Source organism: Parambassis ranga, chromosome 12, assembly GCF_900634625.1.
Source record: "Parambassis ranga chromosome 12, fParRan2.1, whole genome shotgun sequence".
Lineage (NCBI taxonomy): Eukaryota > Metazoa > Chordata > Actinopteri > Ambassidae > Parambassis > Parambassis ranga.
Window position 1 is genome coordinate 9613138 of NC_041032.1, and position 17425 is coordinate 9630562.

Here is a 17425-nt window from a genome sequence, read left to right on the forward strand (position 1 = left end):
GAAGTCGTATGAGCTCAGATCAAGTGAATAAATCCATCTGGTGCTAGTTTAAATTCCAAAAACACTTTTATTAAGAACATCGTCAATACACTAATTTCCAACATTCACTTTTTTTTTACAGAATTATGTTCAGATATAAACATGAATTTAGTTAAACTATGGTACAGTGGGAGTAAAAATCAAACAACCAAGTTGCTGCACAACAGCGAAGGAACTCCCACACAATGTTTTCCCAAACATTTCCTTCTTGTGTCAAACCTCAACATGTCTGTATTTAAACAGATCAGTGTTCACAATACTGTTCCTCCATCACCGCCTTACATCTAAAGAGATTTCACTTTCTTTCTGTATATAACCTATTTGAACCATTGATATGGGTGGGGAGGGGTGTCTGTGTGAGTAATTTTTCATTTAACTCTTAGTCTCCTCCTTGGCAGCATATAGCGCCCGTAACGTCTGTGCCACTTTGTTTGTGAGCTTCTGTCCACTTGTCAAGGAGATTTTCTTGTAAATAATGTCTGACTCCTTGATATTGTCCACCCAAGGCACCTTTTTGCGACCGTCCCGTTTCTTTGCCACAGCCCAGGGTCCAGAATAAGTTCCAGTCATCCAGTGTATGCTGTAGCCGTTTCTTGTCTTCTGGATGACCCTGGCGATCTGTGGTCTGTCTTTGTATTTTGGACAGCAGATAGCAATGACGTCCTTAACCTCCACTGTCTCGTTCTTGTGACCTGAATCCTCTGTAGAATCTCTGCCTTTTCTTGGTTTTCGCTGTGGACAAAAGTAGTGTTAAGTTAACATATGCAGAGCTGAACATTTTCCAGTTTCACTGTATCAGTTCACTGTAAAATTCTAGGAAGTTTTGCCATGTTTTCCCAAAGTAATAAGAAAGACAGCTTATCTAGGTGACTCTTTAGTTTACTTAAGCCAAGCCTTACTGCAGGGGGATCATCATCCTCACTGTCCTCATCCTCTGTGTCCACTTGAGCAGTGTGATTGCTGTGGTTGTGGTTCCGAGGTTTTGGGCCCCTCAACAGTGAAGTGATGGCTTTGTTTCGGGCATTTGCATTTGCTTCACCTTCCTCATCCTCTTCATCACGATCCAAGTGCTCCATCAGTAACTTGAACTAGGTAATAAAAGGTGAAAATACATAAGCGGATCTAGATCTGCTTCAAAAATGGATGGAAACACTGTCAGATTGCTATGGGTAACTGCAGTGGATCTTAGGTGCATAGATGGTCTGTGTGACCTTAAAAATCAGTAAAATACTGTATTCTGTGCACCATCAGACAAAACACTGACAGACACATAAATGAAGTGAATGCTTACATCCAAATACTGCTTCACAATGTCCCTCTTGGTCTCGTAGCTGAGCTCTGTTCTGGCGAGATCATGTTTCAGGTAATCCAGTGTCTGGCGAGGGTTGAAGTGCACCTTAGATTTCCTGTTCACTGCCTTATCATAAACTTTGGCAGACTCTGTCGGTGAATACTTCTGGACTTTGCTGCAACACCAAATTGGTCAGTTAAGTTTGCATTATGTGAACAGTTAAATTAGCAGCTGTTGTTTGTGGCCTACCTGTCTGAGAAGCCATACAGATTCTTCAGATGCTGCTTGAGCACCAGCAGAAGCAGAATACCTTGTGAAGCACTAGCAAATTCCAGCAGAGGGCCGGTGTTTTCAGGAAGGCGAACCATCACTGCATCCTCATCGTCCATGTCAGAGTCAGAATCCACAGATTTCTTTTGCCTGTTGCCTGCATCATCGTCATCATCATCACTACTACTGCTGCTGCTGCTGCTGCTGCTGCTGCTGCTGCTGGACTGGCTACTGCTGTGTTCATCATCCTCATCATTAGAGCTGTGTTTTCTCCTCCGAGAATGCTTCTTCTTCTTCTTCTTCTTCTTTTTTGTTTTCATCTTCTTGGCATGTCTTACAGGCTCCTTTCGTAAACACTGCATAGACAACAAAATCACTCAAACACAGATCTTATATAATGGATGGAATTAAGCAGGGGCAGACTTTTATCTTCTGAAACACTATAAAAAACTAAACAAACCTCCTTGAAAGACTGCAGCAGGTTGCTACCAGAAACAGACAGTGTAATGTCGATATGGTGCATGATGAAAAGAGGCTCCTCCTGCGTCTGGTAAGGGAAGCAGGCCAAGTTGTCTGCTATGAACAGAAGCATGTTCACCTCTGTTTTCTGCAAGGGGGAGACAAAGTAAAAACAATATAAATGACAAGGGTATAATGTCTCTATAAAAACCTTAACCACTCAAAAGCAGGGAAGTGAACCTACAGAGCTGTCATCGAACAGGTTAAGCAGGGAAATGAGGAAAGCCCGTCTGTGCTGTCGGTTCCCTCTGACTAATGTGTAGAGATGAGAGCAAAGAGCAGAGTCTGAGTCATCGTGGCGAAAACCTCGGATTATTGCTTCTTTGGATCCCTTTATGGCCTGTTGCACCTGATATGACATCTTCAACCCAGCAACAGCTTTCATCTGTGAATACAAAGAGAGATAATATGATTTTTCTTGCACACAATGATTTAACAGCTTTAAAATGATTTGGCCCAGGGGCAAGTGTATGAATAATGAACCAGCAGCCACTCACGTGGATGAAGCCCGTATATTTCTTGTCAATCTCCACCAGTTGTTGATCAGCCTTGTTTTTCATGGTTGGCTCCGGGTCAGTTCCCATGGCAATCAGGTAGGGCACACACTAAAAAAATAAACACCAATAGTTTTTCATCTGTGAGCAGCTCATGGTGTATTCCGTATAGCAGAGAAATGTGGGGTAAGATTGTGAACACACCTGCACAGGATGGATGAGGCCCTGGCTGAGTGTCAGTGTAATGACGCTCAGGGCGAAGTGCCGCACAGTGGACTGCGAGTGGAAAAAGGAATCCAGCACTTGTTTTAGGTAAATCTGCATTATGGAGCTGCTCATGCCTGACGAGATGTCACCCATTTCCTTTAGATCCTCCTGCTTGGCTTTCTTCTTCCCTGAATCAACAAACACAACAGCACGATCAGTCTGCAGATGTTATAATCTTTGTGTATATGACCACATGAAATTGACTTGTTGAACTTACACTCCCGGTCAGCCTCTTGCATTCGAGAGTCCTCCTCCTGCAGGTATGTCTGCAGGTTTTTGAGCACCTGGATCTTCAAATTGACCGAACTGCTCTCATCTGACAGGATTGTGTTATAAAGAACCTTCACGTCCTGCACAAACATGAGCTCTGGGTGCATGATGAATTGGAACCCTTCAACAGAAAGAAATGTAAATCCAGGAGTCACGACTGAGATACCTTAAGTCAAAGCTAAAGACAAATGCAAAGTTCATATAAATTCCTCATGACAGTATGAATACTGAGGTTAAATACATACCTAGACCTGTGAGGGCCTTGATCTGGACCTCCTCATCTTCATGAGTGGTGAAGTAGAGCAGAAGCTCCAACACTTTATCCTTGATGATGATCTAAAGGAGGAAAACACACAAAAAGAGTCATATCAGAATAGGATTTATAGCAGTTCTAAGTATAACATTCAAAACAGATGCTTGCATTTACCTTGTTGGCACCCTTAAACTCTTCTTGGTCAAAATCAAAGTGTCGACAGAGAGCTCCCACAGTAAACAGTGAGCGAAGAAGAGTAGGTTTGTTGGCAGCCAGAGTAGAGCTGTTGGGGTCCTCCAGGTGTTGGGTCTTGAGTTTTGCAAGAGCGCCTGTGAAATGACAGAGTCATTATGTCAGAACTGAATCATCCATTTTATTCTTCGACCATAAAAATAAAATGAAAAATGTACACATAAAAATCCTCACCATAATACCGATTAAAACAAGCCCAAACAAACTTGTAGTTGTGAGTGACCTTATTCACGATTGCACCAAGACAGCTCACACAGTGTTGCACAACCTGAGACAGACATAAAAAATTATATTATGACACTGTGCTGTCATTTCACATCTATTTTTATGTTGATTTAAGCAGAGTGAGACAGACCGTCATGCCGTATTTGATGATAAGTTTCATCAGGTCTTCTTCTATAGTAGTGAGGAAAGTCTCGCTTGGGTGCTCCATCAGTGGTACAACCAGCTCCAGAATCTTGGCCACATTGCATATCACCATGAAGTCATTCTGAGTCTGAAACATTTAACATCAATATGAAGCACTTGTACAACTGTGTCAAATCTTTGCATTATCATGTGGCTGACACTAGATGGTGCTATAATACAACAGAACATAATCCACTAAAATAAAAAAAATGACCACATTTCAGCAAGTTAAAACAAAGTATATACTCACTATAAACTCCATGGTACTTACATTGCACTTGGTGGTCAGGTAAGGCTGCATAGTCATAGCGTGTTTGACCAGTAACTGTGCTCTGATTTTGCTGAACAGGTAGAGAGTGGTGATGCATGCTACCAGACGACCTGAGTTGACCCCTTTGTCCTCACAGTCTAGGAAACAGAAAATGACATTTGTAACAGTAAAATAAGCAATTAGGTAATTGAGCAATTACAATTTTTTTTACAACTATATATATTTCTTTAAAAAAAATTTCACCTGCAACAGACTCTTCATATTTTAGTATATGCTCCACTAGGTTGTCCACCAACTGAATGCAGGCCTTCCTGGCAGGTTTGTAGGAGGCATCCTCCTCTGACTTAAACAGCTACACAATCACAGCCCAAACAGTTAAATGAGGCGTTAGACAAGAATAAATGTGATACATGAAAAGAACAAATGTTACTCACATTTTGGAGAAGCTGCTCAAACCAATCATAGCCTGAATCTTTACATGCCAACACCTAGAATGAAATCAGAAGATTCAATTATGAGTATGTCTAAACTCAGAGCGTTTCTTAGGACACATAAATGTTTGTAGTCTCAATAATACACACCACATCTGTGATGTTCAGGATCTTTCTCGTCATGGCCTCTTTGTCATGACTGGGTGTGGGAGAGAACCAGAGTTTCTGGAATGTCTCATTCACCAGTTTCTGCACAGAAAAAACATGTTGTGAGACATATTGTACACCAAGGAGCGCCACTTGTAAAAGGCCTTCTCAAAAAAATGAAAACAAACCTTGATGCCTTCTTCATCGTTGACCCTTCGAATCATTTTCACACACATCTCAGTGATCTTGTGGAAGTCTGGCTGCTCCAGGCATATGTCCCTGAGGATCTTAATGACCCTTTTTCTCACACTGATACCCGTGTCCTGTGTGAAGACAGAGACAGCTCAATATTAATCCATTTTTATCATGAACTGTTAAAACAGAAAAATATCTAATCACTGTATCCACTGTGTTGTGAAAACAGAATTAAAAAATAACCACATCACAACATACATTTTTTTGCCATAGTTATTTTGAACTGTCAGACTGCAGCAGTTCTTCATTTGATCTTTAGGTGGCACTGTGAGGAAAAATATGATTTCACCTCAGCTGAACTTTTGGGCTTCAGGTGAACTTTGTTGTCACACTTTGCTATAGTTGTGGACAAAGCTCCACTTGAGACTACTTCATGATCAATGCTGTCTTTTCCTTTCATAAACCCTTAATACGGCCAAATCAATTAAAACTTTAACATATGTAAAATTAGATATAGACTGCTTATAACACAGAACATGTCTTTGATAAAGCAGGGGGGAGAAAAAAAACTTGATAAATTACCAATATCCTTTCAATGAGCATGTCATAGTACTGCTCAATGAGCTCAGGTCGGCTTAGCACAAAACGGCCCAGGAGCTCAACAGCGGCCTCTCGCACACTGGTGGAGTTGTCCATGAGGCGACAATGAACCCCACGCTGCATATCCAACTAAAAAAGCAACAAATATATGAGGTTAGTCAGACAATAATAATAAAAAATCTGTAATGACTGCTTTAAATCCATCATTTCAGTAACTTAATGGCATGTAGTGGTGTAGTAACATACTGGCACCCAGAGCTCAACAAACAGTAGTACAGGAAAAAAGGCCAGTCTGACACTGCCTCTTTAGATTGCTGGATTAATTAAAATACTAATACGAGGGTCTGTTCTGTCTGACAAACAAATAAGACTGATGGCAGAAAAACACAGCTGAATAACCTTCTGTGCAGACATAGTACAAGAGTTATGTGGAAGCCGATATAGAATGACTTACCCGTGCCAGAATACTTGGATCCACAGCCACTACCTCAGACAGACACTTCATTGCTTTAGTTCTGACTGCAATAGCACTCTCACCCAGTACTCTCAGAATCTATATTAAGAAACAGAGAAAGAAAAAAAATCTGACATCTGAGACGATATATTCTCCTATCCATGTTTATGTTAAATCAATCTTCATACCTGTGATAAATAAATATCAAAACTCTGCGCAAATGGCCTCATAGAGGCCAGATATCTGACAATGAGACAGCAGTCCTCATGGTCCACTGTGTCAGAGTTTATCCTGAAAAAAGAAAAAACAAGTCAAGAGGGCAGTTTGAGATCAAGATAATATCAGGTCAAACAGCAAATTACTGCAGGGTTCCAGACTGAAGCAGTAATTTACCTCAGAGTACTGAAATGTGATGGTGAAGTCTTGATAACTTTTCGGAGGAATTTCTTCCGTGCCTCGGCCCTCTGCATAATCTCCCCAGTTGAGTCAACATCCTTGGAATGAAACCGACCTTCGTCTTCATCGTCATTTTGAGACTTCAGCGCTTTTTCGGCCTCACTTGTAGTGTCCCTAAACCACTGTGCAATATAAAACTTCCTGGCAAACTGGATGAAACAAACACATAAATATGATGATAAAAGTCAGACAAAGAAAAATCTCTGTATGTATTTAAACACACCTTCCCTAAGTCAAGCAACTTAAGAACTACAACTAACAGCAGTGCAAGGGGTGCAAGTTATATTTATAACTCTTTCCATAATTGAGTAAATGAAAATTCAACACTCACCACAAGTGCTGGATCAGTCTCAATGTTCGTATCCAGGAAGCCTAGCAAAGCCTTTTGGAGTTGCTGTATCTCATCATTGCCAGGAGTCTATGAAGAGACATAAAATGTTGTGTGTTTGAAGGGCAGTTCAATACCTCTGTTGGTGTACATCTGTACTGACTCTGCCTACCTCTTTCAGGATGCGGTCAATAGCCTTTTGGTCCATTTTGCTTGTGACAGCATCTTTTCGCAGGCGAGAAGCAACTGTACCGAGGTAGTCAAGCGATGCCACCCTGAGTGCCATTTCTGTCTGCTTGTTGCTGAACTGGTGCACCTGGAGCACAAAACAATGGAAAATGAATGAAAACAAACTTTAATAGCATCTTTTGCTGGACAGATTACCAGTGAATGATGCTACTCACCAACAGCCGGCCTAGTAAACTGAGCAGCAGCTCAGCTGCAGGCCACTCAGGCTTATTGACTGTAGACAGCAAGTCGTGAACAAAGTTCTCAAACAGAGGCCTGTAGTCCTCCTCTCCTTGTTTACTCCCACACCTGAAATACACATTTTTGAACATTGGACCTTATGGTCTATTTTACAGCCAAAGCCGTTGTACTTGTACAAAAAATGCCAAACAACATAAACAACTGAGACAATAGATCTGAGCAACATGTCATGTTATCATCATGTTAGCAAGAACAGAAACAATGACTTACTTCTTGAGAAACACTGATAGGAAGTTCTGAGCTGTCCTCATGGCAGTTTCATAGGAGTTTGTGACAAAGACATCTTTATCCACCTAGAAAAAAGGAGGTCCAATTAGTAAAAAAAAATGTTAATCAAAAGAACTTTTTGAAAACCTTTCTGTTAAATCTTTGGCAGTTACCTTCTTATTTTGTTCTTCCTCTGTCTCTTGCTCAGAAGGAAGGTGAACCACACATTGGATCAACTGAAGAACAAGGGCTGTAACCATCTGGATATGCACAGACTCTCCATCTGAGTCACCGCTGTTTAGCCTGGGGAGGTATGAAATTTTAGGATTTTCAATCAGATTCTCTTTACTAAGGAAACATTTATTTAAGTTACAGTTACCTGAAGTTTCTGAGGCTGCGTTTACTAGTAGGCAGTCTAGCCAGTGAAGTGAAAATCTCTTCGAGAATCAGCTGCCTGTGCTTCTCGTAACGGGAGAAGACCTAAAAAAAGAGTAAAAAAACTGAATCAATACACACCAGCAGAGATGCTGTAATCAATTTGAACACTAAACTAACACAGCACTGACAACTTACTGCTGTCACTAGTGTGATGGCACACAACTGTAGTTCACTGACATTCTCCACAAAAAATGGTGTAATTCCAAGGGTTGACACCTGATGAACAGAAAGTAGTCAGTTATGCAAGAGCTCAACAGTCAGGGGTAACACAAGGCCAAGTGCAGTGTTGGTAAGACAGAGTGAGAATCACACCTGGAGAATTGTGGTGTCTGTAAGCAGCTGGATCTCAAGGAGTTCCGACACGCTGCTGATGATATCACAAACTTTGTTGTAGAGCATGACTACCACTTTCTGTTTGTGGGTGGGCCCCTTGGCTCTCTTGGACTTTGAAGTATGTACACCACCTGTGTGAGGAGAAGAAGATTGGGTGCAACGACAATAACAAAAATCTGTGATATCACATTTTAAGTCTCATGTTAGGAAATATAACAACAAAGATATTGTGTAGCAGACATTTCACAGTTACCTACTTCAGCTGATTTTTATCTTTTATCTGATCATATAAGCAGATTTTGGACTGAGTTTGGACTCATCATTAGACAATCCAAAATCATGCAAAAACCAGGAATACTGCACTCTTAGACAAACAAAGTAAAACTGTCTTACTTCCATGGGGATCCATTCTGTAGACTGGGTCATACTGAGGGTACAACGAGTTTTGCAGGTGAAACTTGGTGTACTGCAACACCCTCTCAATTACATCCTCTATATACACGGCTTTGGGCATGTGAGGAGATGTCATTATGTGGAGCGCAGTCAAACAGGCATCAGCAGATTTAGTCACCCGCTCCATGATAAGATCACGCCACAACCGCTCCTCATCCATGGAATCATTATCCTAAAAAAATAAGCAAATATAGTAAATATTTATATCTATCATTTTACCTTTTAAAATTTGACATATCAATAATATCAGACCGGCAACTTACATGATTTATCAATGTGGAGAGTTTGACGCTGTCCTGAATGTTTTTCTCCAAGATATTCAAAATTTTTACCAGCTTGCTCGATGAAAACTGTGAACCACAAAGATGAAAAGTCAGTGTAACCATGCTGAACTGACAGGCTTGAAAAAACACTAAACATTTGTAATATAAACTCTTCTTACCTTGTTAAAAATACCCAATGCTTTGATCTTGGCAGAATCGCTACCCAGCTCACTCAGCTGCTGCTTTCCAAGTAATAGCTCTTGAGGTATCTCATCATCATCTGTTTGAAAGAAACAGTTCCAAAGGTGTCATCTCATTTCAACGCTTGTCACTTGGTCAGAAAGATTGGAGACATACCTGCGGCAGTCAGGTCCACATCCTCTAGGTTTTCAAGAATGTTGTCCACGCTGGATGCAAATCTCTTAAATGTGGAGGACTCCATCATTTCTGTTAAATTCATGTAAACAAGCTGGTTACTATAGCATGTTAAAACAATAACCATGACGGTTCTTGTAGAAAATTGTTTACTGCAACTGATGAACAGATCAACTGCAACAGTTTTTTGTGTAGTTTTGTGCAGTAGATAGCACATAACATAATAATATATGATTTAAAGTTGTACATCAATACCTTCTGGAGTCAGCCTGGAGTCAAACACCTTCCTGTTCTTCTGCTTCTCTTTTTTCTTCATTTTTCTTGCAACTGATCAAAAAGAAAACAAATTAACAACAGGATACAAACCCTTACCGCACCAAGCAACCATTATTTAATAGTGAAAGACTTGGATCTAGTAATCAAACTACCCCTGGGACTTGCCTGAGTGATAATTTCAAATTACAATAATCTGAATGATGCTAGCTGTCAGAACCAAGAACCACAATTTGACATAATTTGCATATTTTGTCTGTTGTATTTTTCCATTCACAGAAACACTGGGAAAACCTCACCATCATTTAGGCTTGGTGGGGGAGAGTCCTCGCCTGAATCTTCTCTCCAATCACGATGACGGCTTCCTGATCCATGACGAGCATCGTGAAAACCTCCACTTCGACGGTGCACTCCAGAACCTTTCCTCTCTTCACACGTCCAGGATTTATCGTGGTTTTTCTTATACCTTTTCCTTGCAGCTAAAACAATAACAGGGATGTCAGCTGCCAGCTAAACTTTTGATTTTAAAAATAAAACAATATTACATTTTATTTGATGTCATTAAATTCAATGACATCAAATAAAATTCAACAACACTAGATAATGTTGGGTTTATTACTCACACTCACTGTCAGCGTCATCATCATTGCTGTCATCGTCATCATCATCTGAGTTCACCTCAGCATATTTGGATTTTTTACTAATCATACTGTGTGCCCGCTTATTTGCCTTCTCCCATCTGGAGCTGTGTGCATTCCGGCTTTCTTTAATCATCCTTTTCACCTCATCAACACTGAGTTTCTGCAGCACGACAACGGGTTTAGCTCCTTTGTTTAAGTTCTCCACCAATGACACCCTCTCCAGCCTTACTCGCGGTTCGCTCCAGCTGTCTACCACTTTCTCTTGAACTTCAGGATTTTTATCTTTCCCATCCCGTTTCAATTTAGGAATCACAAAGTTCTTCAGGCTTCCTGACTTGACTTGGCCCAGCAAGTATGAAGGGAACTCACTAGGTTTTGTCTCAGAGGACAGCCGTTTGTTTCCACTGCTGCCATCCCCACTTTTCCTCTGTTCTTTATTTTGGGGGGGTTGAAAGCTGGAACTGCCTGTCCTCTGCCGTCCATTGAGGTCAGCTGATTTTCTGCTTTTATCATGCTTCACTGTAGCATTTTCAGGTTTACCATCTTGGTCAGGTGAGTTTCTGTTCAAGTTTTCTCTGGACATCTTGTGTTTCCTGTCCTTCTCCCGGTCTTTGTCTTTGTCTCTAACCATACCTCTGTCCTTTTCCCATTCTCTATCTTTGTCTCTAGCCGCCCCTCTGTCTTTTTCCCGTTCTCTATCTTTTTCTCTGTCTCTGTCTTTTTCTCTATTTTTGTCTTTTTCTCCTCTGTCCCTATCTCTGTGTTTGTCTCTGTCCTTTTCTCGATCCCTGCCTTTGTCTTCTCCATGCCTGAAGTTGCGCTCAGCTTTGTTTGTGGTTTTTGGGGTTTCAGGTTTGCTTACATGGGATCTGTGGCTGTCGTGGTACTTTTCCTCTTTGTGGCGTGAGTCTAAATGCTTGTCGTGTTTCTGACGTGACACGTCTGGTCGCCTGTCATCTGAGTGTCCTTTGCCGCTGTCAGTTTTGTTGTCATGTTTGTGTTTTGATTCACGTCGGATTTCCTGCTTCAGTTTCTGGACTTCCGGTGGTCCACCTGAGCCTGACTTCTGGGGGTTGTCAGGGCGCTTTTTGATGATCCCAGGTCTGTTTTCAACAACTTTATTGACATTTGCATCTGTGTTTAACTTCAGCTGAAGTAAATGATCCTCACACAGCTGCTGTGGTTCCAGGACCACTACAGGCTGTCCTATTACTCTGCCAGCTTGTTGAAGATCAATACTGACCATCAAAGCTGGCCGACTGGCACCATTACTTTCAGTGCTTGTCTTCTTGGCTGTCAGCTTGCTAACACTGTTGCCCCCGTGTACACTAGGCATCTCACTTGCATCTGTTCCAGGTTCCTGAGGAAACGAGTCTTGCTTCCGTTTTTTCAGGGGCTTGTCTGTAACAAAAAACACTGTAGCTCAACTTAAGCTTTAGGGCATGAATCATGCAAGAAGATACAATGTAGAAGAAGAAATTCACCTTTATCTTGGACATCTTTAGAATATCGTTCTCGCTCACCAGTTGTCTCAGGTTCTATTCTATCAATGTCTGCAAGAGCATCTATTTCAGAATCATCAAACATGTTTCCACTGACGACTCTGCTCTCAGTATTTGGATGCACAGCAATCTGCTGTGGCAGTATATGCTCCTCGACCCCTAACTTGTGTGAAAGGTCCTGTGGAGTCCTTGACAACTGATTATTATTCATCACAACCGTTCCATGGTCTGCATGTGCTCTAGGGTGAAGTTCTTCAGACTGATCATTGTCTGGAATCTTCACTCGGGACAGTTTTAAAGTGAGCTTGGCAGAGTCTTTTGATGGACTGCTAACTATGTCATACAAGGCATTTCTGTCCATCTGCTCGTTGTCTTCTTTACTCCTCTCCCTCTGCTTCTTTCTGCGGTCAACTGAGTTGATGAGTGGGTCAGATGGAGGTGACTGCATGATAAGAGGAGGTCTACATCCTGGTGAGACACAAAAGGATAGAAAGAAACATGATCAACAGAAAGAAAGTCAAGGCAGTGGTGTGTTATTTTTGATTTCAGATTATGAAGAATCAACTTGTTGCTAGGGCAGCATACTTTTTGCAGTCTCTTCATTGCCAGCAGAGGAACATGCGGGATGAGGTGATTTAACTGAAAATGCAGCAGCCTTCATGGAGGAGTCGTTCTCCTATTGGAATACAGGACATTTATTCTTACTTTTTAACAGCCAGTGTCTGCTGAGGTTCAGTTGAGGATATCTTGACTTTTCACATTACCTCATTTCCCAGTCTGTGAGCCACGTTCATGTACTCTTCATCTGAGGCGAGTCTGGCATTATGATTAGATGAATTACTTGATAGCTGTCCAGAGACTTTGTTGTCATGGATATTTCTTACACCACTGGCAACTAAAAAAAGAACAATCTCAAGTTAATATTTTTCTAACTGGCAAGGCCTCACATTCTCTTATCAGATAGATAAATCATGTCCTGTGCTGGAAACCCAAGAACAAGTACATAATAAACACTAAGTAAATTTCAAAACTTTCATTTGATATTAAAAGATTGCTATTTGCTGTCTGCATTACTTTCCGAGTTGTGACAAGCAGCTGACATTTTTTCTCTTAATTAGAATTTGTACTCACCTTGCTGTGTTGATTGGTGTTGGGAATAGCTGGGTGGATTGTACTGCATGTAATCTGCAGGGCTCTGAGGGGTATAGGGACTGGGTATAGGACTGTTCTGCTGGGGTACAAACCGAGTACCTGATCCAGACTGAGGGGATGTAAAGCATCTGTAAAAGAGGAGGAAAAATAGTTGTAGTAGAAGTACTGGGGCTTCAGCTGCTTCATTTCTGGCAAAGAGGAGGCACTGCTTTACCCAGAGGGGCTTTGTGGAACAGAGGTCTGCTGATAGTTTGAAGCTGGACTCCCATGGACTTGATTCTGAGAAATCTTATATTGTTGCATCATTGGCTGCTGCATTACACCTAAGAAATAAGACAGCAAATGATGAGTTGATCATATGCAGACCCATTAAATGATCATGTATTGAATACAGCAGTAACAAAGAGTACAACCAGGAAGAGAACACACACTGTGCTCAAGTGTACGCAGCGTTGTCACAGTGACTGTTTTATACACAACCCATTATTCCAACATTAACCGGAACACGAGCATACTCTAAGACACTGCCATGTAAACAGACTTTTGTGGTTATCTTAGCCAAATTAAGGTCATACTGGTAGTACAATAATCAATTTAAGATGTGGAGTATGCCAATCTTTGCTGCTTTATTACAGCTTGTAAACACCTTAATCATCCCACATAGCATTTTCTGGCAGCTGGCAACAGCTTGGGTTTGTTGAACGGGCTGATGACATGTGGCAACTTTCTTTCCAGTCTCCACCTGTGAATTCTGCTGAATGAATCACTACTATTTGCCACCAGTCCTGGCTACAGACTATGATCCAAACTCTCCAAGGGGTTCCTGGCATAAATGGCATGCTAATGCTAACAAGTCTCAATGCTCTGGCCTGGGAATCATCTTATTCAGAGTATTGCATAAACTAAATATATGGACAATCAGCAAAATTTGGTGTACATGTAAATGTAGTCAGTGTTTCCTCCTTGTCACCCAAAAACCTTGCACTTGGTTAACATACTTTTGTCCCTGAAGATTTTGGGGTTCCTGGACAGCAAGGTTTGTAGAAGCAAGGGCATTTCACCTTCAGGCTCATCGTTCCCCAAGTTGTCCTTCAACTCTCTGGAAAGCAAACAAAAGAACAGTCCACACACATATGACAGCCAACAGAAGTAAAAATGATGGCACTTCTAAGCAAACACTCTGTAGTAATTATGCAAGAAAGAATTAAGATTTTCTCCTCCAAGACTAGAACTGCAGTGAGGCAGGAAATATAGAGTTAGAGGCACTTACATGTGTTCGGTGGAGACCTGGTTAAGGCTATGCGCCAGCTGAGTCACCAGATTCTCGTCTCGACACACCAGCAGGCTGCTGACCTCTTCAGAGATCCTTCCATTGTAGAGAAGACTCTTAGCAGTGGTAGCAGGGAGAGGAGAAGGCAAAGGCAGCTGGTTCAACACTGACAAGATGATGAAAAAAATATAAAGCAGGGTTGGTAGAAATTACAAAATATAACAGTTTGGGAAAAGCATTTAAAATGTAGTTTACATCATAAAGATGGTAGGTTTTCTTGTAAAACTGCAGATGTAGTGACATTTCTAATCCAAATGAATACTTTAAAAGCCTCAGTCTTTATGTGAATGATGTAATTGTGTAATAAACATTTTATTTTTACATTTAATCAAAAGGCCTTAAATATTACTACAAATCAATACAATACAATCCGAGAAAAAATAACTGCTTTGTGACATTGTGCTAACTAGTCTGGGGTCCTTAAGCCTTCAATCTCCCTTCATCATAAATGTCCAGCAAGCCACTTCACCTCTCTCTGCTCTGAAATCACCACTAGTGAGAAGCATCACAATTACTACTATTTTGCTCTTCATATAACGACATGCCCAGAAAAGTTTGGCCTGCTTGGCGGTCAAGTAATCCTTAGTTTTGCCACAGCTTGTTTTAAATGTTAGTGTTTAAGCTGCGTGAACAGCACCAGTGAGACAGTGTTGCACTTACAGTCTGTTAGGCTAGCAATTCCAGCAAGAGTAGTGATGGGAACATGAGGCATGTCACCATTCATGCTGAAGATGAGGTCAAGAGGTCGTGTCAATGCACAGGCTTCTCAATATCACCAATCTCTTCCTATTCGTCACATCTCCAAAGAGCTGCAAAGACAAAAGGTGGCAACAAGGATGTTCACTCTTGACAAGGTTGGAGGCCATTGCATGCATGCAACATTTTTTTCTAATGGCTTCATATTTTTCAGATAATAAAGGGTGCTTTTTCTCACATGGGGATTCAAAACGGTGTCAGCTCACGAGTGGGCATCATTACAGTGCCAACATATTTCTTTTTCTCTCTCTCTCTCTCTGACTAGACAGATTATACAGGCCCTAAAGCAAGCCTGGGCATGTCTTTATCAGGTATTGATTTAGGGTTCTGGTGAGAAAGCCATTCTCTTGCCTGGTCTCCCTTTACCCACATAAAAACCCAGGTTCAAAGTATGCATTTTAGCCGTTGACTCTAAAGTAGCAAATGCAAGGCAATTAACAACGCTAGCAGCCAAACAGAGACACTATGTCGTGCATTACAAATGGATGGCGACATATCTAGTAGAATTAATGCTACAAAAGTTCAATAGGTTCTGTTGTGTGTTTGTGTCTCTGCGTCTTTAACCTCTAATGTCTTTTTACTTGTTAACGTACATTTATTGTATCAACTGAAACGTGCCAAACACAACCAAAATACAATTTTATAACACCTCCCTAACTGTTAGCTTGTTATATCTCTAATTCCTCTATTGTTACAGTATCTGTTAAGATAATCGGGACTGTCCGAACCCACAACAGCTACATTAGCATATCTTCACAACAGTTGTAAGCGTATTATTACTCTGTTGTTATTATTTTGTCGTTTTAGACGTTTGTTAGCAGGACAAGCAGTGTAACGACGCCTGTGAAAGTGACTAAAATCAACTCGCGGCTAGCCGGCTAGCAACAACTGGAGATGTAGCTAATGTATGCTAACTGGCTAGGTGTAGCCTTATCTGGAACTTGCCTTAGCTAGCATCACCAGGAGTGCATCAAAGCCAGCTAGCCGCGGGTTTCTCACACTGTATCGCTCTTTTTTCGTCATATAGGTCGCATACTAGTTTAGACTTTCACCTCACATATACAGTGGCCTTCATCGACGCATCTCTAGCTCACAAAGTGGACCTCGGACTTGCCTAAGGAAGCGTAACCCCGACCCGACGCAAAGGAGGCAGGGGTACAAAGCAAAGACCCCATCACAAATCACAATTACCCCCTTGGCTGGTTTCGGTAACGTTTTCCAGCGGCTGTCTGGTGTGTTGGCAAAGCAGAAGCATGCAGAAATGTAAACAATCTGCCTGTAAAAAAGGAGGCTGTTACTGTTGAACCTAGCTTATTTACCTCTGGATGTGATGAGAAAGAGAAGTGGTTCTGGTGGTGGTGGAAGAGGAGGAGGACAAGGAGGAGGAGGGGGAGGAGCAGGAGTAGGATGGCAGCTGGAACTGGGGAAGAGTCTCTAGCTCCCTCTCCGTCCCACTGTTCAAACAGCTTCCCACAGCGATCCCCGACAGGACTGGAGGGTTTTCTTCTTCTTCTTCCTCCTCGGGGTGAATGTAGCTGTGGGGAGTGCGCCTTTCATACTGGCTTTATTACACGTTGGAGGTGTCTTCAGGTACCAGCTCATTCAAAAAGAAGATCCACAGCTCGTTCTTTTAAAATGCACACTTTAAAAAAGCAGTAGTTTATTTGATGACTATGGATTTAGACACAGAAGTCTTTTCACTGATTCTACCTTTATTGCTGACAATAATTCGATCCTGGAATTATGAATTAATCTGGGGTTAATAACAGGTTTATTACACTTTAACTACACATTATGCTGAATTTAATTCAGCAGTAACTTCTCTTTTTTAATCATATGACATTCACTTTTGTATAATCTCTATTATCTATCGAACCAGCAGGTGATGCGGATTTGTCATCACAACAAGCACACAACAGTCAGCCAATCAGCTTCCACTGAAAACTTAACCATGCCTTGCCCAAAGCTACAAAATGTCCCCCCTCTTCTTTTTCTTCGGACTTTCCCACATGCTGCAAACAAACAGACATTAAACTATTGACTGATTGAAACATCCATCAACTGTATTAACTCGTTCAACAACAACAGAGGACAGAGAAATTTCAGCCTGAGACGCACTGGTTTCAGTTTCCCATGAAGGTTTTGGTGTCTCCCTCTTGTGGAGAAAAACAGTATTAGTGCTATAGGCAACAGTTCAGCATGAGCTCGAAGACTTAAAAAACAAGAACAAAACAAAAACGACTAAAGAAAAAGCCATCATAAGCAAGC

The 17425-nt window shown here is 41.4% G+C and overlaps 1 protein-coding gene across 2 annotated transcripts; it reads right to left on the bottom strand.

The window, feature by feature from the left end:
- Positions 1-47: 47 nt before the first annotated feature.
- Positions 48-16606, bottom strand: LOC114443577 (nipped-B-like protein). Of its 2 annotated transcripts, none has more exons than XM_028417749.1 (46): positions 16477-16606; positions 15062-15210; positions 14342-14507; positions 14070-14170; positions 13286-13394; positions 13051-13199; positions 12684-12814; positions 12505-12595; positions 11902-12387; positions 10400-11818; positions 10076-10255; positions 9759-9830; positions 9486-9575; positions 9308-9408; positions 9129-9215; positions 8806-9037; positions 8392-8543; positions 8215-8295; positions 8021-8121; positions 7815-7944; positions 7645-7727; positions 7350-7482; positions 7118-7261; positions 6949-7035; positions 6555-6766; positions 6350-6452; positions 6162-6260; positions 5690-5836; positions 5101-5235; positions 4916-5014; positions 4769-4822; positions 4578-4686; positions 4335-4471; positions 4011-4151; positions 3830-3923; positions 3578-3732; positions 3396-3486; positions 3098-3271; positions 2818-3008; positions 2617-2724; positions 2304-2504; positions 2061-2207; positions 1580-1956; positions 1331-1505; positions 939-1127; positions 48-771 (listed from the first exon to the last, which is right to left on the bottom strand). In XM_028417749.1, the coding sequence occupies exons 2-46, from the start codon at positions 15123-15125 to the stop codon at positions 412-414; spliced, it is 7887 nt and encodes a 2628-aa protein (XP_028273550.1). In that variant the 5' UTR covers positions 15126-15210; positions 16477-16606; the 3' UTR covers positions 48-411. The 2 variants fall into 2 exon arrangements, with proteins under 2 accessions (XP_028273550.1, XP_028273551.1); XM_028417750.1 differs by lacking the exon at positions 16477-16606 and adding an exon at positions 16349-16460.
- Positions 16607-17425: the final 819 nt, after the last annotated feature.